Source organism: Callithrix jacchus, chromosome 22 (assembly GCF_049354715.1).
Source record: "Callithrix jacchus isolate 240 chromosome 22, calJac240_pri, whole genome shotgun sequence".
Classification (NCBI taxonomy): Eukaryota; Metazoa; Chordata; class Mammalia; order Primates; family Cebidae; genus Callithrix; species Callithrix jacchus.
This window is the reverse complement of record NC_133523.1, coordinates 48,240,054-48,265,701: the sequence shown is the minus strand read 5'-3', so window position 1 is coordinate 48,265,701 and position 25,648 is coordinate 48,240,054. Positions and strand designations below refer to the sequence as shown.

The 25,648-nt window shown below is 60.8% G+C and overlaps 3 protein-coding genes across 8 annotated transcripts; 2 read left to right on the top strand and 1 right to left on the bottom strand.

The window, feature by feature from the left end:
- TMEM238 (transmembrane protein 238) lies at positions 1–7,597 on the top strand. 5 transcript variants are annotated; one of them, XM_002762506.8, is made up of 2 exons: positions 1–579; positions 7,484–7,597. In XM_002762506.8, the coding sequence occupies exon 1, from the start codon at positions 42–44 to the stop codon at positions 570–572; it is 531 nt and encodes a 176-aa protein (XP_002762552.3). In that variant the 5' UTR covers positions 1–41; the 3' UTR covers positions 573–579; positions 7,484–7,597. The 5 variants fall into 5 exon arrangements, with proteins under 5 accessions (XP_002762552.3, XP_035143354.3, XP_035143353.3 ...); XM_035287463.3 differs by lacking the exon at positions 7,484–7,597 and adding an exon at positions 1,772–2,097; XM_035287462.3 differs by lacking the exon at positions 7,484–7,597 and adding an exon at positions 1,643–2,097.
- IL11 (interleukin 11) lies at positions 7,481–25,057 on the top strand. Its single transcript, XM_035287470.3, has 5 exons — positions 7,481–11,234; positions 20,654–20,826; positions 21,027–21,113; positions 21,216–21,377; positions 22,931–25,057. Exons 3-5 carry the CDS (start codon positions 21,084–21,086, stop codon positions 23,099–23,101), a joined length of 363 nt encoding a protein of 120 aa, XP_035143361.1. The 5' UTR covers positions 7,481–11,234; positions 20,654–20,826; positions 21,027–21,083; the 3' UTR covers positions 23,102–25,057.
- TMEM190 (transmembrane protein 190) lies at positions 8,583–17,669 on the bottom strand. Of its 2 annotated transcripts, XM_035287464.3 has the most exons (6): positions 15,090–17,669; positions 13,630–13,711; positions 9,749–9,784; positions 9,051–9,176; positions 8,885–8,969; positions 8,583–8,799 (listed from the first exon to the last, which is right to left on the bottom strand). In XM_035287464.3, exons 2-6 carry the CDS (start codon positions 13,646–13,648, stop codon positions 8,583–8,585), a joined length of 483 nt encoding a protein of 160 aa, XP_035143355.2. In that variant the 5' UTR covers positions 13,649–13,711; positions 15,090–17,669. The 2 variants fall into 2 exon arrangements, with proteins under 2 accessions (XP_035143355.2, XP_002762546.3); XM_002762500.7 differs by lacking the exons at positions 13,630–13,711; positions 15,090–17,669 and adding an exon at positions 9,860–9,981.
- Positions 25,058–25,648: the final 591 nt, after the last annotated feature.

Sequence of the window (25,648 nt, the reverse complement as noted above, 5' to 3'; positions counted from 1 at the left end):
AGAACGCTCTCTCCCGGCGCCGGCGGCGGCGGTGCAGGGCCATGGCGGCGGCGCCAGCGGTGTGCGCCTCGCAGGGACTCCCGCTGAGTGCACCGTCCGCGCCAGCAGCCGCGCCCGCACCCGCGACCGGCCTGGGCCGCTGCCGGATGGCGCTGCTGTTGGCCGTGGCGCTGGACGTGGCGGGCATGGCGGCGCTGCTGACCGGCGTGTTCGCGCAGCTGCAGGTGCGCGGCCGCGACTTCGGGGACCTGCTCATCTACTCGGGCGCGCTGCTGGTGTTCCTGAGCCTGCTGGGCTGGATCCTCTGGTACACGGGCAACATCGAGATCTCGCGCCAGGAGCTGGAGCGCGACTACGGCCTGCGGCCCTCTGCGCTCGCCCGCCTGGCGCGCAAGCTCTCCCGCCGCTGGTCGGCGCCCGCCGCCGCCGGCCCGCGCCCCACGCCCGGCTCCCGGAGAGCGCGCCGAGCCACCCGTGCGCCCCCACCGCCCGCCGCCGGCTCCCGCCGCGTGCGCCTGCAGCTAGCCACGCTCGAGGCCGGGCCTGGGGCGGCGGGCGCGGGCAGCGAGTGAGGCCCAGGTGAGGGGCAGGCCGGCGGGGCGGCGGGGGAGACGCAGGGCCCGAGGGAGGGACGTGGGGAACGGAGACAGACGGGAAGCGTTGGACAGATGGAGACGGAGGGCGGCCTTGGGGAGATAGAGCCCCAGGGCCTGGTGGAGACCGGATGGGGAGACTGGCCGAGAACCGCAGACAGCAGGCACAGGTGCAGACAGGGGGGAGGCTGTGAGACCCCGCCCTGGAGGTGAGGTGGGAAGTGTGGCGGCCGAGTCACAGGCCCCCCACGGGGAGATCCACACTCGCTCCAGCCTCCAGGTGCACCAGGCCCCCCCGCTTTTTTTTTTTTTTTTTGGTTTCGTTTTGGTTTGGTTTTGTTGTTGTCTGGGGTTGTTTTGAGACAGGGTCTCTCACTGTCACCCAGGCTGGAGAGCAGTGGCGTGATTTTGGCTCACCGCAGCCTCGACCTCCTAGGCTCAAGCAATCCTCCCACCTCACCCTCCCAAGTAGCTGGGACTACAGGCGTGCACCACCTTGCCAGGCTAATTTTTGTATTTTTCGTAGAGACAGGGTTTTCCCATATTGGCCAGGCTAGTCTCAAACTCCTGAGCTCATGGGATCTGCTCTCCTTGGCCTCCCAAAGTGCTGGGATTACAGGTGTGAGCCATCCAGCCTGGCCCAGACCCCGTTTAATCCTCTCCATGTAACTGGGTCTCTGAGGTCAGTACTGTTACCATCTCCGTTCTGCAGTGGAGGAAACCGAAGCACAGAAAGGCGCCACTTTTACCCAAAGCCACACAGCACAGAGGTGGAGGATCTGGGATTCTCCTGACCCGTAGTCCTAGGAGAGGAGGAGTAAGAGAGACCAACCGAGGCAGAAGAAGTGAAGCCACCGCACATTCACCCCCCTTTCCCCTCTACCTTCTAGCTCTTTACTAAACACACCTCTCCAGCTTGCTGCCTCTGCTCAAAGACCTGCTGTGGCTCCCTCTCCACCTTTGGTTAAACTGAAGCACTCACTGGGCTGTGGAGCCCCCACATGTTGTCCCCATTTCTCCTGCCTCTCCGTAGTAATGATGTCTCTCAGTCCACAGATGACCAGTTGGTCCCTGTTCCTGCTCTTCTCTATACCAGGAGTGCCCTTGGCTGTCTCCACTCCACCCAGGAAACTTCTCACGTGTTTAAGATCCAACTCAATTTCTCTGACTTTCTCTAGATCTTCATATTGTCTGAGTGACTCCTCTTGCTGCGTGTATGGCTGTCTGCTGGGTCTGTGTTGGTAGTCTCTCCCACCTGACAGGGAGTACCTTGAGGGTAAGACCTAGATTCCTGGTGCCCTCATTCCTAGCATTGCCCAGCAAAAAGGGTGAAATCGGGAAAGGTTGGTGGTTGGGTAGGAAGGTGGAAAGATGGATGGATGAATGGATGGGTGAATGGGTGGATGGGTGGATGGATGGATGGGTGAATGGGTGAATGGGTGGATGGGTGGATGGATGGATGGATGGGTGGATGGATGGATGGATGGATGGGTGAATGGGTGGATGGGTGGATGGATGGATGGATGGGTGGGTGGGTGGATGGGTAGATGGGTGGGTGGGTGGGTGGGTGGATGGATGGATGAATTGTTTGATGGATGGGTGAATGGACAGATGGGTGGGTGGGTGGGTGGATGGGTAGATGGTTGGGTGGATGGGTAGATGGGTGGGTGGGTGGGTGGGTGGATGGATGGATGAATTGTTTGATGGATGGGTGAATGGACAGATGGGTGGGTGGGTGGGTGGATGGGTAGATGGTTGGGTGGATGGATGGGTAGATGGATGGGTAGATGGGTGGGTGAGTGGATGGGTAGATGGATGGGTGGATGGATGGATGGATGAACTGTTTGATGGATGGGTGAATGGATGGATGGGTGGGTGGATGGATGGGTAGATGGATGGGTGCATGGATGGATGAATTGTTTGATGGATGGATGGGTGAATGAACAGATGGATGGGTGGGTGGATGGGTGAATGAATGGGTTGGCTGATGCAGAGATGTGATTGAACTGATGGTTGGATGGGTTGTTTAGTGGGTAGATGTGGTTAGGTGGTGGATTGGTGGATGAACCATGAATGGATATGACTGGGGAGGGAGCCTTGCCTGATATTTCTCTGTGTCCTTGGCTTCACCATGCAGCATGGTGCTGGGGAGGCAGGCCTCAGAGACTCCTCGTGAACAAAAGAAATGAGGGTGCCTGTGTCACCGCCCTGGGGCACCTTACCTTGCGGTTACACCTGGGAACTCCTTGGGGCAAGGGGCCTTGGCTGGTCCATAGGACTATCCATAGACAGTCGGGGTTTGCCCAGCCTCTGTGCATGCTCTGGACAGGTAGATGGGTGAATGGGAGGTTGGATGGATCGTTGGGGCTGATTGATAGGTACACAGATGAGTGGATGAATGCATTTATTGGAATATGGATGGATGGGTGACTGAATCCATCTCTCAAATAGGGGTTTGGTAAAAGGATTAAGCCTTCCTATCCTAGGACTTTCTATGTAAAGAATTAACTTTTCTCCTATGCATCCAGAAGGTTACCAGTTATATATTATTCTTAGTGAGATTTGAGGAAATAGTGGCCCCAATCATATTCTACGTGCCGTGGTTCAGTACAGGGGCTGGGGTACAAGAGCATGAACGACCACTTGCTCGGGTGAAGCCTGAGCTGACATGGAGCTTGGCACGAAACGCAACAGTGAGCACCTGCAAGCAGTCACTCTCACCTCTGAAAATCCTGGCTGGGCACGGTGGCTCTCACCTCTGAAAATCCTGACTGAGCACCTGCAGTCACTCTCACCTCTGAAAATCCTGGCTGGGCACGGTGGCTCTCACCTCTGAAAATCCTGACTGAGCACCTGCAGTCACTCTCACCTCTGAAAATCCTGACTGGGCACGGTGGCTCTCACCTCTGAAAATCCTGGCTGAGCACGGTGGCTCTCACTTTTGAAAATCCTGGCTGAGCACGGTGGCTCTCACCTCTGAAAATCCTGGCTGAGCACGGTGGCTCTCACCTCTGAAAATCCTGACTGAGCACCTGCAGTCACTCTCACCTCTGAAAATCCTGACTGGGCACGGTGGCTCTCACCTCTGAAAATCCTGGCTGAGCACGGTGGCTCTCACTTTTGAAAATCCTGGCTGAGCACGGTGGCTCTCACCTCTGAAAATCCTGACTGAGCACCTGCAGTCACTCTCACCTCTGAAAATCCTGGCTGGGCAGGGTGGCTCTCACCTCTGAAAATCCTGGCTGGGCACGGTGGCTCTCACCTCTGAAAATCCTGGCTGGGCACCTGCAGTCACTCTCACCTCTGAAAATCCTGACTGAGCACCTGCAGTCACTCTCACCTCTGAAAATCCTGACTGAGCACCTGCAGTCACTCTCACCTCTGAAAATCCTGGCTGGGCAGGGTGGCTCTCACCTCTGAAAATCCTGGCTGGGCACGGTGGCTCTCACCTCTGAAAATCCTGGCTGGGCACCTGCAGTCACTCTCCCCTCTGAAAATCCTGACTGAGCACCTGCAGTCACTCTCACCTCTGAAAATCCTGACTGAGCACCTGCAGTCACTCTCACCTCTGAAAATCCTGACTGAGCACCTGCAGTCACTCTCACCTCTGAAAATCCTGGCTGAGCACCTGCAGTCACTCTCACCTCTGAAAATCCTGACTGAGCACCTGCAGTCACTCGCACCTCTGAAAATCCTGACTGAGCACCTGCAGTCACTCTCACCTCTGAAAATCCTGACTGAGCACCTGCAGTCACTCTCACCTCTGAAAATCCTGGCTGGGCAGGGTGGCTCTCACCTCTGAAAATCCTGGCTGGGCACGGTGGCTCTCACCTCTGAAAATCCTGGCTGGGCACGGTGGCTCTCACCTCTGAAAATCCTGGCTGGGCAGGGTGGCTCTCACCTCTGAAAATCCTGGCTGGGCAGGGTGGCTCTCACCTCTGAAAATCCTGACTGAGCACGGTGGTTCTCACCTCTGAAAATCCTGACTGAGCACCTGCAGTCACTCTCACCTCTGAAAATCCTGACTGAGCACCTGCAGTCACTCTCACCTCTGAAAATCCTGACTGAGCACCTGCAGTCACTCTCACCTCTGAAAATCCTGGCTGGGCAGGGTGGCTCTCACCTCTGAAAATCCTGGCTGGGCACCTGCAGTCACTCTCACCTCTGAAAATCCTGACTGAGCACCTGCAGTCACTCTCACCTCTGAAAATCCTGACTGAGCACCTGCAGTCACTCTCACCTCTGAAAATCCTGGCTGGGCAGGGTGGCTCTCACCTCTGAAAATCCTGGCTGGGCACGGTGGCTCTCACCTCTGAAAATCCTGGCTGGGCACCTGCAGTCACTCTCCCCTCTGAAAATCCTGACTGAGCACCTGCAGTCACTCTCACCTCTGAAAATCCTGACTGAGCACCTGCAGTCACTCTCACCTCTGAAAATCCTGACTGAGCACCTGCAGTCACTCTCACCTCTGAAAATCCTGGCTGAGCACCTGCAGTCACTCTCACCTCTGAAAATCCTGACTGAGCACCTGCAGTCACTCGCACCTCTGAAAATCCTGACTGAGCACCTGCAGTCACTCTCACCTCTGAAAATCCTGACTGAGCACCTGCAGTCACTCTCACCTCTGAAAATCCTGGCTGGGCAGGGTGGCTCTCACCTCTGAAAATCCTGGCTGGGCACGGTGGCTCTCACCTCTGAAAATCCTGGCTGGGCACGGTGGCTCTCACCTCTGAAAATCCTGGCTGGGCAGGGTGGCTCTCACCTCTGAAAATCCTGGCTGGGCAGGGTGGCTCTCACCTCTGAAAATCCTGACTGAGCACGGTGGTTCTCACCTCTGAAAATCCTGACTGAGCACCTGCAGTCACTCTCACCTCTGAAAATCCTGACTGAGCACCTGCAGTCACTCTCACCTCTGAAAATCCTGACTGAGCACCTGCAGTCACTCTCACCTCTGAAAATCCTGGCTGGGCAGGGTGGCTCTCACCTCTGAAAATCCTGGCTGGGCACGGTGGCTCTCACCTCTGAAAATCCTGGCTGGGCACGGTGGCTCTCACCTCTGAAAATCCTGACTGGGCACGGTGGCTCTCACCTCTGAAAATCCTGACTGAGCACCTGCAGTCACTCTCACCTCTGAAAATCCTGACTGAGCACCTGCAGTCACTCTCACCTCTGAAAATCCTGACTGAGCACCTGCAGTCACTCTCACCTCTGAAAATCCTGACTGAGCACCTGCAGTCACTCTCACCTCTGAAAATCCTGGCTGGGCAGGGTGGCTCTCACCTCTGAAAATCCTGGCTGGGCAGGGTGGCTCTCACCTCTGAAAATCCTGGCTGGGCAGGGTGGCTCTCACCTCTGAAAATCCTGGCTGGGCAGGGTGGCTCTCACCTCTGAAAATCCTGGCTGGGCAGGGTGGCTCTCACCTCTGAAAATCCTGGCTGGGCAGGGTGGCTCTCACCTCTGAAAATCCTGGCTGGGCAGGGTGGCTCTCACCTCTGAAAATCCTGGCTGGGCACGGTGGCTCTCACCCGTAATCCCAGCACTTTGGGAGACCGAGGTGGAAGAATATCTTGAACCTGGGAGGCGGAGCCTGCAATGAGCCAAGATCACGCCACTGGGCAATGGAATGAGACCCATCTCAAAAAAAAAAAAAAAGAAAAGAAAAGAAAAAGAAAAAAAAGAAAATCCTTTATGAGGCCAGGCACGGTCGTAATCCCAGCACTTGGGAGGCTGAGGCAGGTGGATAACCTAAGGTCAGGAATTAGAGACCAATCTGGCAAACATGGCAAATCCCATCTCTACTAAAAATACAAAATTTAACTGGGCATGGTGGCGGCTGACGGACCTGGGAGATGGAAGTTGCAGTGAACCAAGATCACACCACTGCACTCCAGCTTGAGCAACAGAGCAAGACTCCATCTCAAAAAAATAAAAAGAAAATCCTTTCCGTAGCTTAAACGTCTAACACAGCTGCACAGGCCTCACTCTTGGAGGCTCCACCAAAGACGGACCACGCCGACTTGAACATAGGCCCCACTTACAGGGAAAATGAGCCTGTTCAAACCCAGAACTCCCCCTTATTGGGGAGAGCGAGCAGTCTCTGGCACGTGAAGGGCAGAGAACCTGCACTTCAGCAGAGGAACACACGGATTCTAGCTCTGGTAGCCCCCACAACCTCGAGACCACCGTGAGCAGCAGAGCAGAGCCATCCCCATCGCTCTGTCGTCCAATGAGCCAATCATGGCTCACTGCAGCCTCGATCTCCTGGACTGAAGCCATCCTCCCACCTCAGCCTCCCAAGGAGCTGGGGCTACAGGTACCAGACACAGGGTCTCCGCATGTTACCCAGGCTCGTGTCAAACTCCTGGGCTCAAGTGATCCTCCTGCCTGCAGCCGAAGTGCTCAAGCGCGGGTCTGAAATGAGGGCCACTGTGCCCAGCCTACCTCTGTGTTCTCTGCGTCCGCCTGTCGCCGTCTCTCCCTCTTCGTCTCTTCATCTCTGTCTTCCAGGTCTCTCTTTGTCGCTGTGCCTCTCTTTCCCCTTCTGCATCTCTGCGTCTCCTCTTCTTCTGCGTCTCCCCATCTCTTCTGTGTCTCTCCCTCTCTTCTGCCTCTCCCCCTCTCTCCTTCTGCGTCTCCCCATCTCTTCTGTGTCTCTCCCTCTCTTCTGCCTCTCCCCCTCTCTCCTTCTGCGTCTCCCCCCTGCCTGTCCCTGGCTCACATTCCCTGTCTTCTACCCATGGATTCCAGTGGGTAAAAGGCACACACACAGGCACACACTCAGCAAATAAGGGCATGCGGGGATGACGGAGCAAGTGTGTGAGGGGCAAGGGCGGGCGGAAGGGACAGGAGGGGTTCCTGAGCAGTCACTCACTCCACCTTCCCTCCCACAGCAACCCCTTGGCCCCAGCTGTCGGGACCAGAATGAGATGTGCAGCTGCCCCTACATCGGCAGGACGCCCCCTGCCCCCCTCCCTCCTCACCTGGATAAAAAACAGATTCGCTCAGCACTGCCTGTCTGTCTTGGAGAGGGACCTGCTGGGGTGGGAACGGAGACGAGGTGGCCTGCTTCCTTCTAGAGCCCAGGTGGGCCTGGCCACACCCGAGGTGAGGCTGCCCCTGCCCTGGGGAGCCCGAGAGCCCCGGGGATACAGGAGCCCAAGCTTATGCTGCCCCTTCTCAGAGGGAACCGGGGAGGGGGTGGGGGTAAGGCTCTCAGCCCAGAGCCCTCTAATCTACCCAGACCTCCCTGGGTGAGTTTGGATTCTCTGAGAGACAGACACAGAGGCAAATTGGATTTGTGAGATATTTACTGGGGAAACACTATTGAAGGGTAACTTGGTGCAGGGAGACGGAGGGATGGGGAGGGTGAGTCCTGGACCATAGCACCTCCAGGAAAATTGCCCCTGGCCACTCGGAGCTGGGAGCTGGCTTTGTCATCCATGGGGGAGGCCCCTGCCCTTCAAGGAGGCGCCCTGTACCTGGAACCCCCACCTCTTGCCTCACCAAGCTCAGTTACTGATGGAGAGCCGCCCATGGTCATCTAGGTGCATCCAGGGTGGGGGCAAGGGCACTTCATGTGGCAGGAGACTGCGGGGGATGTTTCCCCAGCTGTGCCATGCCCCTCCCCGCCAGTCCAGGCATGCCTTAGCCCCCGCCACCCCCACATGCCCCCAATCACCCCATTTCAGACCCTCCTTCCAGCCCTCACACACCTCTGCCCCGCCAGTCCAGTGCCCCCGTGAGCACAGCCCAGGACACCCCCATGAGCCCAGCTCAGATGCCCCCTACTTACCTCCCAGACCTCTCTCATTCCAGGGTCCCCCCATGGCCACAGCCTGGGCCCCCTGAGCTCCCATCCCCAAGCCCCCTGCAGCCCCCACCTGTACCCCCACCTCGGTGTGCACCGTGCCTCTGCTCCCCACGGCTCTCAGAGAAGAGACCACACGTCCACACACCGTATCTGTATTGAGCTCTCCCCTGGGGACACCCCTAATCTTCATCTTCCATGCCCTCCGTCTCCTCGTCCTCTTCTGTCTCTTCCCCCTCGGTGCCCCTCTCCGTGTCCTTGCCCTCTTTGACCATGGAGAACCCGGCAGATCTCTTCTTGCTCCCTCGTTCCTTGGAGAGCAGCGAGACCCTCCGGGACAGGTCACACCTACCCGCCAGGAACCTGGGAGTGTGCAGCAGGTCCCGGCGCCTGGCCCACCTGCAGAGAGCAAACCACTCAGGCCCCCAGCCCCCTCCTGGCTTCCTGGGGATGCAGGCGCCCACCCCAGCCCAGGCCCACTCACCAGAACAAGCAGATGCTGCAGCTCAAGAAGAGGAGGCCGCCGCACGTCCAGCCCAGCACCCACATGTGCTTCCTCCGCATGTTTTCTGGACAAGGGAGGCAGGGTTAAGACCCAGGGCTCCTGCGCCAGACCCACCCTCCAGGGAGTGGGGACCCGGGGCCCTCACCATCTGGACGCTGGTAGTAGCAGACCCCATCGCGATAGCAGCACCGTAGGCGCAAGCAGAGGTTGGGGCTCTCGATGGCCGCCTGGCCCCCACAGCTCTCCCGATCCCACACATCACCCTCACAGCCTGGGGACCAACCACCAGTGCTGGCTTCTTCACAGCGCCCCGCCTCAAAGGCCTCAGACATGGGACGCCAAGGCCACGCTGCCAGGCTGCCTTCCTGGTGCTTACTCTGTGCAGGGCCCAGGGGTCCAGGCCCCAGCCCCTCCTCCCTCAGACCCAGGAGTCCAGGCCCCAGCCCCTCCTCCCTCAGACCCAGGGGTCCAGGCCCCAGCCCCTCCTCCCTCAGACCCAGGGGTCCAGGCCCCAGCCCCTCCTCCCTCAGACCCGGGGGTCCAAGCCCCAGCCCCTCCTCCCTCAGACCCGGGGGTCCAGGTCCCAGCCCCTCCTCCCTCAGACCCGGGGGCCCAGGTCCCAGCCCCTCCTCCCTCAGACCCGGGGGTCCAGGTCCCAGCCCCTCCTCCCTCAGACCCGGGGGTCCAGGTCCCAGCCCCTCCTCCCTCAGACCCGGGGGTCCAGGCCCCAGCCCCTCCTCCCTCAGACCCGGGGGTCCAGGCCCCAGCCCCTCCTCCCTCAGACCCAGGGGTCTGATCTGGGCTTTCCTCCCTGGACGACCCAGGATTTCATTCTCTGCTCACTCCATGGATAGAAGAATCCCTGGATTGCATTCCCGTCTGCGAGAGAAAGGGCAGTGTTGGGCTGTGGGGCCGGGCGCCCTCCTCAGAGCCCTCCTCCGATCCCGCCCTCACCTGCTGAGCCCTGCAGCAGCAGAAGCAGGCCCAGAGCGGGGATCCCAGAGCCCAACATGTTGCCTCCCCAGACCTCTGGGCTGCTGTGGGGAGAGGCCTCACAGGACCACGCCCTAGCAACTGGCCTGACCCCCAGCCCCCCAGCTCCAGGATTCTGAGTTCTGTTGCTAGGGAGTCCAGGAAGCAATGGGGATGGGGGGTGGGGGCTTCACACCAGCCTGACCATGCCTGGTCCAGGTCTCTTTAGGGACTTGGTGGAAGAGTGGGGCGTCTCAGGTTTAGAAGAGCCTCTTGGCAGGTCGGGAGCAGTGGCTCATGCCTGTAATCCCAACACTTTGGGAGGCTGAGGTGAGGCGATCACTTGAGGTCAGGAGTTCAAGACCAGCCTGGCCAACGTGGTGAAACCCTGTCTATTAAAAGTACAAAAATTGGCCGGGCGCGGTGGCTCAAGCCTGTAACCCCAGCACTTTGGGAGGCCGAGGCGGGTGGATCACGAGGTCAACAGATCGAGACCATCCTGGTCAACATGGTGAAACCCCGTCTCTACTAAAAATTACAAAAAATTAGCTGGGCATGGTGGCGCATGCCTGTAATCCCAGCTACTCGGGAGGCTGAGGCAGGAGAATTGCCTGAACCCAGGAGGCGGAGGTTGCGGTGAGCCGAGATCGCGCCATTGCACTCCAGCCTGGGTAACAAGAGTGAAACTCCGTCTCAAAAAAAAAAAAAGAAAGAAAGAAAAATAAAAAGTACAAAAGTTAGCTGAGCATGGTGGCTGGCACCTACAGTCCCAGCTACTCAGGAGGCTGAGGCATGATCATCACAGCCGAGATTTTGCCACTGCACTCCAGCCTGGGCGACAGAGCGAGACTCCATCTCAAAAAGAAAAAAAAAAAAAAAAAAAAAAGAGCCTCCTTGGCAACTTTTGGCCGGAAAGAGAAGTCTGGAAGTGTGTGGGGGTCTGGGGCCACATCACCCAGGGTGCCCTGAGGGGTGGGAAACTGGGAGAAGTTGCTAGGGATTCCTTTCCTTAGGAAACGAATGCCTGAGAAGGTGGATTCGGGTGGCCCAAAGGCCCAGGAGACTCTGTTGCTAGGGAGTCTCTGGCCTTAGCAACCAGGGGAAGGAGACGCAGACCCATCACTGAGCCCCATTGTTGGGGAGGGTCCCCCCCCCAGTAACAAGGAGACTGGGAGGAGGTGAGACAATGGAGGCTGGAGCCTGAGTCAGGCTCTCCCGGTCCAGGGGTCCTGAGAGAGGCTTTTGATCTCAGGCACACCAGCCCTGCTGTCTAGGGAACGTTTCTCAGGGCCGGGTGCAGTGGCTCACACCTGTAATGACAGCACTTTGGGAGGCTGAGGCAGGCGGATCACCTGAGGTCAGGAGTTCAAGACCATCCTGGCCAACATAGTGAAACCCCCTTCTCTACCAAAACCACAAAATTTAGCCTGGTATGGTGGTTACATGCCTGTAATCCCAGCTACTCGGGAGGCCAAGGCAGGAGAATCACTTGAACGCAGGAGGCGGAGGTTGCAGAGAGCCGAGATCAGGCCACTGCACTCCAGCCTGGGTGAAGGAGACAGACTGTGTCCAAAAAAGAAAAAAAAAAAAGGAAAGGGACAGGCCACATGGGCCCCTGCTGAGATTTGAGGGCCTGGCGGGCTGGAGCTGCTCGGAGGCTGTGACAGTGGCCCCTGGGCAGGGAGCCCCCATTTCCTTCCTGGATCTCAGTTTCTCTCCTATGAACAGAGATTAGAAGGTGGAGGGAGGGAGTCAGGCAAGTGGAGATCCTGAAGCTTCCCCATGATTTCCCCGGAGGTGACTGGGAGGAAACTTGGCTTCCAACAAGAGGAAGCGGGACTGGGGGGCTGGGTTGGGACCGTAATCCCTAGTGCACCCCAACTCATCCACTCAGCTTCACAGCACAGTGACGAGGGAGTCTCCGCTCCCCTGGGACTGTCACTGAGCTAGAACTCCTGGGTCCGAGGGAAAAGGGAGTTGGAAACCCAGACACCTGCACTAGAGGTAGAAGGGGCTGGGACTGGACTCCTGGGTCTGAGGGAGGAGGGGCTGTGGGCACTGGACTGCTGGGTCTGAGGGAGGAGGGGCTGGGGGCCTGGACTCCTGGGTCTGAGGGAGGAGGGGCTGGGGCCTTGACCCCTGGGTCTGAGGGAGGAGGAGCTGGGGGCACTGGACTCCTGGGTCTGAGGGAGGAGGGGCTGGGGGCCTGGACTCCTAGGTCTGAGGGAGGAGAGGCTGGGGTTCTGGACTGCTGGGTCTGAGGAAGGAGGGACTGGGGTTCTGGACTGCTGGGTCTGAGGGAGGAGGAGCTGGGGCCTGGACCCCTGGGTCTGAGGGAGGAGGGGCTGGGGGCCTGGACTCCTGGGTCTGAGGGAGGAGGGGCTGGGGCCTGGACCCCTGGGTCTGAGGGAGGAGGGGCTGGGGGCCTGGACTCCTAGGTCTGAGGGAGGAGAGGCTGGGGTTCTGGACTGCTGGGTCTGAGGAAGGAGGGACTGGGGTTCTGGACTGCTGGGTCTGAGGGAGGAGGGGCTGGGACTGGACCGCTGGGTCTGAGGGAGGAGGAGCTGGGGCCTGGACCCCTGGGTCCGAGGGAGGAGGAGCTGGGGCCTGGACCCCTGGGTCCGAGGGAGGAGGAGCTGGGGATCTGGACTCCTGGGTCTGAGGGCGGAGGGGCTGGGGATCTGGACTCCTGGGTCTGAGGGAGGAGGAGCTAGGACTGGACTCCTGGGTCTGAGGGTGGAGGGGCTGGGGTGCTGGACTGCTGGGTCTGAGGGAGGAGAGGCTGGGACTGGACTCCTGGGTCTGAGGGAGGAGGGGCTGGGGTTCTGCACTCCTGGGTCTGAGGAAGGAGGGGCTGGGGTTCTGGACTGCTGGGTCTGAGGGAGGAGGGGCTGGGGTTCTGGACTGCTGGGTCTGAGGGAGGAGGGGCTGGGCGTGGACTCCTGGGTCTGAGGGAGGAGGGGCTGGGGGCCTGGACTCCTGGGTCTGAGGGAGGAGGGGCTGGGACTGGACTCCTGGGTCTGAGGGAGGAGGAGCTGGGGTTCTGGACTGCTGGGTCTGAGGGAGGAGGAGCTGGGGGTCTGGACTGCTGGGTCTGAGGGAGGAAGGGCTGAGGCTTGACTCCCAGGTCTGAAGGATGCAGCTGGGAGCCAGAATTGGGTCTGAGGGAGGAGGGCCTGGGGGCCTGGACTCCTGGGTCTGAGGGAGAAGGAGCTGGGGCCTGACTCCTTGGTCTGAGGGAGGAGTGCTATGGGGGATCCCAGACTTCTGGGCCTGGAGGATGAAGGGCTGGGGCTGGATCCTGGGTCTGAGGGAAGAGGGGCTGGGGTCTGGACTCCTGGGTCTGAGGGAAGAGGAGCTGGGGTTCTTGACTCCTGGGTCTGAGGGAAGAGGGGCTGGGGTCTGGACTCCTGGGTCTGAGGGTCTGGACTCCTAGGTCTGAGGGAGGAGGGGCTGGGGGTCTGGACTCCTGGGTCTGAGGGAGGAGGGGCTGGGAGTCTGGACTCCTGGGTCTGAGGGAGGAGGGGCTGGGGGTCTGGACTCCTGGGTCTGAGGGAAGAGGGGCTGGGGGTCTGGACTCCTGGGTCTGAGGGAGGAGGGGCTGGGGGTCTGGACTCCTGGGTCTGAGGGAAGAGGGGCTGGGGGTCTGGACTCCTGTGTCTGAGGGGTGAGGGGCTGGGGGCCTGAATGTGATGGTCCAAGAGCCAGACCCCATTTCTCAGGAAGCCCCATGGGGTGACTCCCTGTCTTACCCATCTCTCCTGTAAACATCCTGGTGGGTGCTGAGTGGGCCCGGGCTGCCTCCGTCAGAGATGACACAGGTTAGAGGGGGCCCTGCAGGGGGCCGGGGGTGGGGGTCAGAGGGGTTGTGGAGCTGAGGTTGGGCAGCTGCTGACCGTTTCCTGTGTCAACATCATCTGGACCCACTTCCCGGGATTCCTCAGGGATCAAAGAGGGGGTGGGGGGGCGGGGCCGCCTGGCCCTGGACCGCGGCTTGGGACTGGGGAGGCCCCCGCCGTCACGGCCCTCACCGCTAATGACAGGTTTGGGCAGCCTCTGTGGCCAGCCTGCCCAGTCACCCCCCAGAGGCCAGACAGGACCCCCCAGGGATTGACAGACGGACACACACACAGCCTGGGACCAGCTGACCTCACACCCTGCCGGCTCCGCTTCCCCCCGGGGCTCTCGCAGGAGCCAGGAATCACTGGCCGTCCCCCACGTCCCCTCGGCTTCTCCACAGTGTCTGTGGTCACCCCGGGGTCTGGGTCCTTCCGCGTCTCTAAGCTGGTCTCTAGCTCGCACGGGCTCCGCTGCCCTGGCTGCCTCCCGGGGCCTTTGCTGTCCCTACCTCTCCCGCTGTTTGTCTCTGTCATCTGTCATTTTATTTTGGGATTCCCCGGTCCTGCCTCTGGGTCCCTTCTGATCTTCATCTCTCGCTCTGTCTCTCTCTCTCTCTCCTTCTCTGGTTTCCACAGAGTAACCCAACGTGTCCCACCCTAGCCTGGGCAGACCCCGGGATTGCCAATAACTCCCAGCCACGCTGCTCTGAACAGGCCCCGTCTACCTCCGATGCCACACTTTGGGGATGCAGTCTGAGCCCGCAACGCCGGGCTGCAGAGCAAGGCGAGACAGGAAACTGGCAGCAGCCGGGACCCCAGACTTGTCCCAGACCCATGACCTTTCCCACACATGCTCCCCAAAGTGTAGAGGGCCACAAGATTCTCTGCTGCCTTTCCTCAACTAGAAATAGGGCCTGGACCCCTGGGTCCGAAGGGGGAGGGGCTGGGGCCTGGACTCCGGGGTCCGAGGGAGGAGGGGCTGGGGGCCTGGACTCTGGGGTCTCAGGTAGGAGGGACTGGGGTATGGGCTCTGGTCCCTGTGGAAACGGGGCTGACATTACCGGAACCCTGCTCTTGCTCCCCAGCTGGCCCCGGGCCAGTCCCCTATCCCCTCGGGCTAGTCCATCCCCCAAACTGGTGGCCTGAGTCACCTTGGCTGGCCCTGCCGGTCTGGGGGGGCTACGTCAGCTCTCCCCTCACTGACGCAGCCTTGGGCCCCCCACACTGACTCAGCCGGAAGCAGGCCCCCTGAGGGGCGGAGACCCAGTGGTCAGAGGCCTGGGTCCCAGCGGGAGCCGGTGCAAGGGAGGGCCCTGGGGGGCCCTGAAAGGGGTGGCTGTGACAGGCCAGAGAGGGAGAGTAAGAGCTCTTACCTGAGCGATGAGGTCATTCCCACCATGGGGGGGCTGTGACCTCACCTCCTTGGGGACCTGAGCAGTTGCCCCTCCAGTGGTGCTGGAGTGGGAGGGGGAGCCCACCAACAGCCGGGCACCGTCTCGGAGGCTGGCATAAGGAGGTCTGCACGGAGCCTCAGAGTCCCCCACCACCTCTGAGCTCTCAGTCCGATCCTGTCCTTCCCTCCCATCTAGGTCTGGGGGCTCTTGAAGACGTGGTTTGGCGTCTCTGCCCCTCACTTGCTCTGCTGTGAATCCCAGGTCTCCTCTGCCCCATACCTGGTGCTAGCCCACTGTGTGCCCCGGTGGGCATGGCTGCCTCCGCCCCGGCCTGTGGGTCCCCTCCCTGTGCACACCTCTGCCACCTCCACCCCTGTGCATCGGCGTCCAGGGCTCTGGGATGTGGTCTCAGTGTCCCCGCCATCCCACCTTGCCCCATCTTGGTCCCGCCTCTCCCTCATCGCCCCGGTCCTCTCAAAGGCAACATCTTTTTCTCTGTGTCCCTGATGTGTTCATAAAATGAACGAGGAGAATAATGACGGTTAGCGCTGACGGAGCGCCGACCTCGTGCCTCACGTGAATGCGCCCACTTTAACCTCATCGGGGCCTTTAGGGGGATGGGGGTGCTCATTTCCCCCCTTCACAGATGAGGAAACTGAGGCACAGACGGGGAGAGTCTCGAATCGAGGTCCCGCCTGTATGGAGTGTCTCAGCGCCTCTTTCTCTAGGTCCCCAGTCTCCCTCTCTCTCCCTTCTTCCTGGCTCCACCTGCCCCTCTGAGAAAGGCTTTTCTGGCAGCTGCGGTGGCTCGCACCTGTAACCCAGCACTTTGGGACGCCAAGACAGGCGGATGACCTGAGCTCAGGAGTTGGAGACCAGCCTGGGCAACATGGCAAAACCCCATCTCTACTAAAAATACAAAATGAGCCGGGTGTGGTGGTGGGCACCTGTAGTCCCAGCTACTCAGGAGGCTGAGGCAGGAGAATCACTTGAACTCAGGACGTGGAGGTTGTAGGGAGCAGAGATCATTCCACTGGACCCCAGCCTGGGCAACAGAGTGAGACTCTGTCTCAAAAAAACCAAAACGAGGAAAGCTTTTACTGTCTGCCCCCACTGCTGAGTCCCGAACGTCTCAGCATCTCTGTCTCTCTATCTCTCCATCTCTGTCCCTGGGGCCTCTCTGTCCCATGTCTCTGTTCACCTGGTGCCTTTCTTTGGTGGCTGCGTCCTCTCTCTCAGAGGCTTGGTGTTTGTGTTCCTTTCCCCTCGGCGTCTCCCTGGGTCTCCCCCAAGTCCCTCCGCTGTCTTCATCGCGCTCTGATCTCTGACTCCCAGAACCTCTCCCTGTGTCTGCAGGGCGGGCCCTGTGCTCCTGTCTGCTTCTCTGGTGTGTCTCCCTGGCTGCCTCCATCTCTGCGTATTTCCATCTCCCTGACTCTGTCTGTGTCTCCCTCACTCTGTGTGTGTCTCTCCTTTTCCTCCTGCCTCCATCTCTCCAGGCCCCTATCCTCTCTCCCGTCCGGCCTCGCTCCGCCTTTCTATTCTCCTGCCTCCCCATCCCTGTCTGCCAGTCCTGGTCCAGCTGGACCCCCACCCACAGTCGGGCCCCAGCGCCTGAGCCTGAGTGTCTGCTCAGGCCCGTGGAGGTGGAGGGAGGGGACGCCAATGACCTCACCAGCCCCTCTCCGACCACCCCCCCCTTTCCCTTTTCAACTTTTCCAACTTTTCCTTCCGTGCCCTCCTCTGAGCGTGGCGGCGTGAGCCCGGCAAGGCAGCCGCTCCGTCTGAATGGAAAAGGCAGGCAGGGAGGGTGAGTCAGGATGTGTCAGGCCGCCCTCCTCTGCCGCCTGCCCCCCGCCCGCCCGCCCCAGCCCCCTATATAACCCCCCAGGCGTCCACACTCCCTCACTGCGGCGGCCCTGCTGCTCTCGGGCACATGCCTCCCCTCCCCAGGCCGAGGCCCAGCTGACCCCTGGGGCTCCCCCGGCAGCGGACAGGGAAGGGTTAAAGGCCCCCGGTTCCCTGGCCCTGACCTGGGGAACCCCTGGCGCTGTGGGGACATGAACTGTAAGTTGGTTCATGGGGTGGGTGGAGGGGACAGGGAGGCAGGGAGAGAGGGACCCACGGCGGAGGTGGGGGCAGACCCGGCCGAGTGGCACGGAGAGGGACCCCGGGAGAGGCAGCGGGGAGTCAGAGAAGGGCAGGAGAGCAGATTGGGAGACAGGAGGCCGAGAGAAGATGGGCACAGAGAGACACAGACAGGCGCGGATGGAGGCAGCCAATCAGACTCGCCGCGGGAGGGAAGGCCACACAGGGCCCCGAGACCGGGCAGGGCCAGGGACGGAGGGACCCGTGCCAGGAGCGGGTGATCCCAACGGCCCAGGCCCCAGGGGACCGGGAGACCCGGCCTCCGCGGGGTCCCGGCAGAGAGGCTACGGGGGGAAACTGAGGCAGGGTTCGCGGAGAACAGAGCAAGCCTGGGAGAGAGACTGCGCGGGGGCGGAAAGCGGGGAGAGCCCGGCAGAGGCGGCCGACCGACGGGCGGACAGACCGACGGCTGGCGGGGCGGGGGGCGGGCTGGGGGTGTGCGCGGCGCGGGCGGCCGGGGGGCGCTGATTGGCTGGCGGGAGGCCGGGTGGGCGGGGCTGCCGGGGTGGGCCGCGTGGAGCGAGCCCCGGACCCCCGCGCCCCCGCGCCCCCCGCGCCGCCAGCCGCCAGGTCTCGCGCTCCCGCGGGTGGCCGGGCCGGGGCCGCGGCGCTGTCCCCTCTCCGCCCAGGTGCGCTGCGGCCTGGCCTTCCGCGGCCCACCCGGAGGGGCTCCCGGGAGCGCGGCCGAGGGTCTCCTGCGGGAGGGCTCCGGGGCTCCGTCGTGGCCTCCGTCTCCTTCCCCTGCTCCCAGCCAGCTCCGGCTCCCGCGGCCCGGGGAGGGGGCAGGTTCTGGCCTGTGCCTCCCCCCCATGCCCCGCCCCAGGGCCCAGATTCCGGCGTCCGGGGGCGGACGGGAGACGCCCGGCCCGTCTACCCGCCCCGGGCCGCGTCTGCTCCGACGGGCGGGGCAGCCAGAGCCAGGCGGGAAGAGGGAAGCCCGCCCGGCCCTGCGACCTGCCCGCGGGCGTTCCACCCTGGGACTTAGGACCTCCACTCCCTCCTCCGTAAGGCCAGGAGTCCAGGCCCCAGTCCACCTCCCTCAGACCCAGAGTCCAGACCCCAGTCCCTCCTCCCTCAGACCCAGAGTCCAGACCCCAGTCCACCTCCCTCAGACCCAGGAGTCCAGGCCCCAGTCCACCTCCCTCAGACCCAGGAGTCCAGACCCCAGTCCACCTCCCTCAGACCCAGGAGTCCAGACCCCAGTCCACCTCCCTCAGACCCAGGAGTCCAGACCCCAGTCCACCTCACTCAGACCCAGGAGTCCAGGCCCCAGTCCACCTCCCTCAGACCCAGAGTCCAGACCCCAGTCCACCTCCCTCAGACCCAGGAGTCCAGGCCCCAGTCCACCTCCCTCAGACCCAGAGTCCAGACCCCAGTCCACCTCCCTCAGACCCAGGAGTCCAGGCCCCAGTCCACCTCCCTCAGACCCAGAGTCCAGACCCCAGTCCACCTCCCTCAGACCCAGGAGTCCAGGCCCCAGTCCACCTCCCTCAGACCCAGAGTCCAGACCCCAGTCCACCTCCCTCAGACCCAGGAGTCCAGGCCCCAGTCCACCTCCCTCAGACCCAGGAGTCCAGGCCCCAGTCCACCTCCCTCAGACCCAGGAGTCCAGACCCCAGTCCACCTCCCTCAGACCCAGGAGTCCAGACCCCAGTCCACCTCCCTCAGACCCAGAGTCCAGACCCCAGTCCACCTCCCTCAGACCCAGAGTCCAGACCCCAGTCCACCTCCCTCAGACCCAGGAGTCCAGGCCCCAGTCCACCTCCCTCAGACCCAGGAGTCCAGGCCCCAGTCCACCTCCCTCAGACCCAGAGTCCAGACCCCAGTCCACCTCCCTCAGACCCAGGAGTCCAGGCCCCAGTCCACCTCCCTCAGACCCAGAGTCCAGACCCCAGTCCACCTCCCTCAGACCCAGGAGTCCAGGCCCCAGTCCACCTCCCTCAGACCCAGAGTCCAGACCCCAGTCCACCTCCCTCAGACCCAGGAGTCCAGGCCCCAGTCCACCTCCCTCAGACCCAGAGTCCAGACCCCAGTCCACCTCCCTCAGACCCAGGAGTCCAGGCCCCAGTCCACCTCCCTCAGACCCAGGAGTCCAGACCCCAGTCCACCTCCCTCAGACCCAGGAGTCCAGGCCCCAGTCCACCTCCCTCAGACCCAGAAGTCCAGGCCCCAGTCCACCTCCCTCAGACCCAGAGTCCAGACCCCAGTCCACCTCCCTCAGACCCAGAGTCCAGACCCCAGTCCACCTCCCTCAGACCCAGAGTCCAGACCCCAGTCCACCTCCCTCAGACCCAGGAGTCCAGACCCCAGTCCACCTCCCTCAGACCCAGAGTCCAGGCCCCAGTCCACCTCCCTCAGACCCAGAAGTCCAGACCCCAGTCCACCTCCCTCAGACCCAGGAGTCCAGACCCCAGTCCACCCCCCTCAGACCCAGAGTCCAGGCCCCAGTCCACCCCCCTCAGACCCAGAAGTCCAGACCCCAGTCCACCTCCCTCAGACCCAGAAGTCCAGACCCCAGTCCACCTCCCTCAGACCCAGAAGTCCAGACCCCAGTCCACCTCCCTCAGACCCAGGAGTCCAGGCCCCAGTCCACCTCCCTCAGACCCAGGAGTCCAGGCCCCAGTCCGCCTCCCTCAGACCCAGGAGTCCAGGCCCCAGTCTGCCTCCCTCAGACCCAGGAGTCCAGGCCCCAGTCCGCCTCCCTCAGACCCAGGAGTCCAGACCCCCGGCCCTCCTCCCTCAGACCCAGGAGTCCAGGACCCCCAGACCCTCCTCCCTCAGACCCAGAGTCCAGATCCCAGTCCACCTCCCTCAGACCCAGAGTCCAGACCCCAGTCCACCTCCCTCAGACCCAGGAGTCCAGACCCCAGTCCACCTCCCTCAGACCCAGGAGTCCAGACCCCCGGCCCTCCTCCCTCTGACCCAGGAGTCCAGACCCACGGCCCTCCTCTCTCAGACCCAGGAGTCCAGACCCCAGTCCACCTCCCTCAGACCCAGGAGTCCAGACCCCAGTCCACCTCCCTCAGACCCCAGGAGTCCAGACCCCCGGCCCTCCTCCCTCAGACCCAGGAGTCCAGGCCCCAGTCCACCTCCCTCAGACCCCAGGAGTCCAGACCCCCGGCCCTCCTCCCTCAGACCCAGGAGTCCAGACCCGTGGCCCTCCTCCCTCAGACCCAGGAGTCCAGACCTGTGGCCCTCCTCCCTCAGACCCAGGAGTCCAGGACCCCCAGACCCTCCTCCCTCAGACCCAGGAGTCCAGACCCCCAGGCCCTCCTCCCTCAGACCCAGGAGTCCAGACCCGTGGCCCTCCTCCCTCAGACCCGGTGTCCAGGCCCAGCCCCTCCTCTCTCAGACCAGGGGTCCGACCTGAGCTCTCTGCCTCATCCTGCCCCCAGGTGTTTGCCACCTGGTCGTGGTTGTGCTCAGCCTGTGGCCAGATACAGCTGTTGCCCCTGGGCCGCCACCTGGCCCCCCTCGAGCTTCCCCAGACCCTCGGGCCGAACTGGACAGCACCGTGCTCCTGACCCGCTCCCTCCTGGCGGACACACGGCAGCTGGCTGCACAGCTGGTAGGAGAGGCTGGGCTGGGGCCAGCACCGGAGTGAGAGGCAGAGAGGAACTGCGAGTGATCTTCGGGCAGGCCACCTGGAGGGGTTCTGGGCTCTCAAGTGGCAGAGTCAGGGAGGGGACGAGTGTGGGACCTGGTGTTGGGGGTGGAGGGAGCCCAGAGGCTGGGCAGGGGCCCCTCACAGCTTTTTTTCCCCGCCAGAGGGACAAATTCCCAGCTGACGGGGACCACAACCTGGATTCCCTGCCCACCCTGGCCATGAGCGCGGGGGCGCTGGGAGCTCTGCAGGTAAGGGCGGGAGTGGGTGGGGCCAAGACGAGGCGAGAGGCAGGCGACAAAGGGGGCAGGAGGATGGGGCCACAGCGGTCACGGCCAATGTTGTGTCCCCAGCTCCCGGGCGTGCTGACACGGCTGCGAGCAGACCTGCTGTCCTACCTGCGGCACGTGCAGTGGCTGCGCCGGGCGGGCGGCTCTTCCCTGAAGACCCTGGAGCCCGAGCTGGGCACCCTGCAGGCTCGGCTGGACCGGCTGCTGCGCCGGCTGCAGCTCCTGGTATGTCCTGGCTCCAAGACCTGACACCCCAGACCCCAGCCCCTGGTGCCAAGAACCTGTGGCCTGAGTCCTTGAAGCCTGAGACCCCATACCTAAATGCAGCACCCCATGCTCTGAGATCCTGACTGTACATCCCCAAGATCCTGAGCCCCTGAGACCTTGAGACCCTAGACCCCCAAATCCTGCCCAGACACTCCAAATCCTCACCCTAATACCCTGAGACTCCATTGTCCATGACCTCAAAGTCCCAAAATCCCAGTCCCTAAGACCCAATACCCCACCCTGAAGCCCAAAGAGTTGAGAATTCAAATTCTCACCTCAAGATTTGGAGACCCTGGTCCCATGACACTGAAAACCGTGGACCTGGCCAGGCGCTGTGTCTGACGCCTGTAATTCCAGCACTTTGGGAGACCGAGGTGGGTGCTTCGCCTGAGGTCAAGAGTTTGAGACCAGCCAGAGCAACATGGCGAAACACCATCTCTACTAAAAATACAAAATTAGCTGGGCGTGGTGGTGGGCACCTGTAATCCCAGCTATTCCGGAGGCTGAGGCAGGAGAATCGCTTGAACCCGGGAGGTGGAAGCTGCAGTGAGCTGAGATCGCGCCATTGCACTTCAGCCTGGGCAACAAGAGTGAAACTCCGTCTCAAAAGAAACCAAAAAACTAACAACAAAGAAGAAAATCATGGGCCTCCAGACCCTGAGACCCAGGCTCCAGCCCTGCGATCCTGACACTTTAAAGACCCTAGATCCAGACCCTGAGACAAAGACCGTGACCCAAAGCCAGCCTTGGGAGCCTGGCTCTACAACCCAAGACCTCAAGGACTTAGACCCCGAGCCCTGAGGCCCCGTGTCTCACTCCCAAGATCCAAAACCCTGAGGCCTCAGATCCTGAGCCTGCGCCTGTACGACCCCAAGACCCTCACTTCCAAAGCCAGGCGCAAGGCCCTGAGACCAGAGGACTTCAAACCCTGGTTCCCAACTCCAAAGACCTTGGATCTCGAATTCCACCTTCTAGCTCTGAGACTCCAGCCCTCACCCATGACTTCCTGAACTTGAACCCAGGGCCCCCCAAACCCCAGACACTGTCTCTAAAACCCCAGTTCTGGCCGGGCGCAGCGGCTCACTCCTTAACCCCAAGGTGTGGGAGGCCAAGGCAGAAGGGGCTCTTGCAGCCATGAGTTTGAGACAGCCAGGGCGACATAGCAAGACCCCATCTCTTAAAATTGTTAAAAAACACCAATGATAAAAACCCAGCTCTAAGATTCCAGCCCTGGCAACGCGAACAGCTCCGGCCCTATCCCTCACCCAGACCAAGACGCCAGCCCTGACTCTACACACCCAGCTCTCAAAGCCCATCTGGACCCCAGCCTCTGAATCGCACACCCTGAAGAGCTCTCAGCCTAACCACTTCAACCCACGCACCACAGGCCCCCTGGGAACGTGCAGCCTGGACGTCCCCCACCCCAGTTCAGTGGCAGTTCCAAATAGCCCCTGCCCTGCACCCCCACTGCACCCTCTCCCTGTCGCTCACCTTCTCTCTTCTCCCCACAGATGTCCCGCCTGGCCCTGCCGCAGCCACCCCCAGACCCGCCGGCCCCCCCACTGGCACCCCCTTCCTCAGCCTGGGGGGGCATCAGGGCCGCCCACGCCATCTTGGGGGGGCTGCACCTGACACTTGACTGGGCTGTTCGGGGGCTGCTGCTGCTGAAGACCCGGCTGTGACTTGGGGCCCAGAGCCACCACCGTCCTTCCAAAGCCAGATCTTATTTATTTATTTATTTCAGTACTGGGGGCCTAACAGCCAGGTCATCCCCCACCATTATCTCCCCCTAGTTAGAGACAGTCCTTCCGTGAGACCTGGGGGGCATCTGTGCCTTATTTATACTTATTTATTTCGGGGGGGATGGGAGGCAGGTGGACTCCTGGGTCCCCAAGGAGGAGGGAACTGGGGTTCCAGATTCTTGGGTCTCCAAGAAGTCTGTCCACAGACTTCTGTCCTGGCTCCTCCCCTTCTAGGCCTGGGCAGGAATATATATTATTTATTTAGACAATTACTTTTCATGTTGTGGGGTGGGGAGGGAAGCCTGGGGTTTTGTACAAAATGTGACAAACCTTTGCGAGACAGAGAACAGGGAATTAAATTTCATACCCACTTGAGGAAGATTTGCGTGGGAGCTGAGGCTGGATGCTGGGGTCCCTGGGGCGGGGCAGGTGGAGGTGAGTGGTCAGGGCAGGGAGGGGAGACGGTCGGTCACCCAGATAGCTCTGTGGAGGCAGGGTCTGAGCCTCACCCAGGCCCCCAAACTGCAGAGGTCTTTTTGTTAGGATTACAGGGGTGAGCCATGCCCGGCCTCTGTTGGCCAGCCTGGGATGCAGTGGGGCAATTTCAGCTCAGTGCAAACTCCTCCTCCCAAGTTCAAGCAATTCCCCCATCTCAGCCTCCCGAGTAGCTGAGATCACAGGCATCCGCCACCACACCTGGCTATTTTATTTTATTTTGTATTTTTAGTAGAGACAGGGTTTCACCACGTTGGCCAGGCTGGTTGAACTCCTGACCTCAGGTGATCCTCCTGCCTCGGCCTCCTAAAGTGCTGGGATTACAGGTGTGTGCCACCACGCCCGACCCATAAATATTGAATGGAAGGTTCTAGAAGGTCACCGTGATTAACAGTACCCGTGTTGGACAAAGCGGCAAGCTCCAGATGGTTCGCTGTGACTGTGTTCACCATAGCAAACGAAACAATCTCGACGGCCACCAGTGAGGGCTAAGCCTCATGGCGCACCGCAGGGGGACTTCCAGCCAGTCACCCGGAGCACGGGCTGTCGTTCAGGGAAGCTAGGGAGAGAGGCCTGCTTTGGACATAGAAAGATGTCCTGACATTGGCTGGGCACGGTGGCTCACACCTGTAGTCCTAGCACCTTTGGGAGGACAAAGCGGGTGGATCGCGTAAGTCCAGGAGTTCGAGACAAGCCTGCGAGACTTGGCAAAACCTCGTCTCAAAGAAGCAAAAGCAATCTCCTGACATGAAACAGCTACAAAACCACTGCAGGTGCCATCCAATTCTTTCCACACATGGACTTAAAAAAATCCTAACGGGGGCTGGGCACGGCGGCTCATGCCTGTAATTCCGGCACCTTGGGGATCCCAGGCGGATCAGAAGGTCAAGAGTTCAAGACCAGCCCGACTAACGTGGTGAAACCCTGTCTCTACTAAAAATAACAAAAAAATTAGATGGGTGTGGTGTTGTGCACCTGTAATCCCAGCTACTCAGGAGACTGAGGCAGGAGAAACACTTGAACCTGGGAGGCAGAGGTTGTGGTGAGCCGAGATCGTACCACTGCACTCAACCTGGGCGACAGAGTGAGACTCCATCTCAAAAAAAAAAAAAAAATCCTAAGGGGAAAAACGCCAAAATGTTTTTTTTTGTTGTTGCTGTTAATCAATGAGAGCTTTTAAGGTTGCTCAGGTTGGCCTTGAACTCATGGCCTCGCCTCCACAAGCGCCACGACATCTGGCCGGAGCCACCGCGGACCCCGATACGCCAAAATGTTGACAATGACTGTCTCTGGGATTGTGGGTGATGTTTAATGTTTATGATTGCCCGTATTTTTCAGAATTTCTGCCATGACTGTGTATTTTGCATGACGCATTTTAAAAATAATAAACACTATTTTTAGAATAACAGAGTATCAGCCTCCTCCCCTCCAAAAATAAGCCCGCAGGAGGGGACAAAGTTGATGATTGAGCCTCCGAGGGCTGGGCACTCAGTGCGGGCTCTTAACTGACACAATTCTCTTGGAGCCTGGACCATGCCGTGTTTCATCGGCGAGGGAAACTGGGGTTCGGGCAAGGGGTGGGGACTCTGCTGCTCAACGTCACACAGCTAGGGAGAGGTGGACCTGGGATTCTGCACCGTGTCCGGCTCATTCCCACAACTCTCTTCGCCACTCGTTGTTGAGGTCCCCTTACCACAGGCACACACGTGAGATTTGGAAAAACAGGTTCAGTAAGGCTTTGGGTCTTACCCAGGGCCTAGAGGAGGGTCAATGGCACAGTAGGGACTATGATCAAACCCTTTAGGTAACTGTCCCTTTACAGTCAGCAGGCAGACTCCCAGCGACCCTGTCTTGTCACTAGTTTGGGTTTGGGGTGGGGGTGCCTAGCCCTGGACCCCGAGCCCTCAAGACTGAAGGCTGCATCCTTGGAGGAGAAGAGAGCCCAGGGTCCCAGAGAGTTCCGGGAACAGTCCCCTGTGTGTCCATGAGGTC

What these genes read in the sequence shown, in the direction of transcription:
- IL11 (XM_035287470.3), top strand. Translation starts at nt 21,084, where the DNA reads ATGAGCGCGGGGGCGCTGGGAGCTCTGCAG. An exon ending in GGGCGCTGGGAGCTCTGCAG is followed by an intron (nt 21,114 to 21,215) that starts GTAAGGGCGGGA and finishes TTGTGTCCCCAG; the next exon opens with CTCCCGGGCGTGCTGACACG. An exon ending in TGCGCCGGCTGCAGCTCCTG is followed by an intron (nt 21,378 to 22,930) that starts GTATGTCCTGGC and finishes TTCTCCCCACAG; the next exon opens with ATGTCCCGCCTGGCCCTGCC.
- TMEM238 (XM_002762506.8), top strand. Translation starts at nt 42, where the DNA reads ATGGCGGCGGCGCCAGCGGTGTGCGCCTCGCAGGGACTCCCGCTGAGT.
- TMEM190 (XM_002762500.7), bottom strand. Translation starts at nt 9,917, where the DNA reads ATGTTGGGCTCTGGGATCCCCGCTCTGGGCCTGCTTCTGCTGCTGCAG. An exon ending in CTACTACCAGCGTCCAGATG is followed by an intron (nt 8,970 to 9,050) that starts GTGAGGGCCCCG and finishes TCCCTTGTCCAG; the next exon opens with AAAACATGCGGAGGAAGCAC. An exon ending in TGCAGCATCTGCTTGTTCTG is followed by an intron (nt 8,800 to 8,884) that starts GTGAGTGGGCCT and finishes TGCTCTCTGCAG; the next exon opens with GTGGGCCAGGCGCCGGGACC.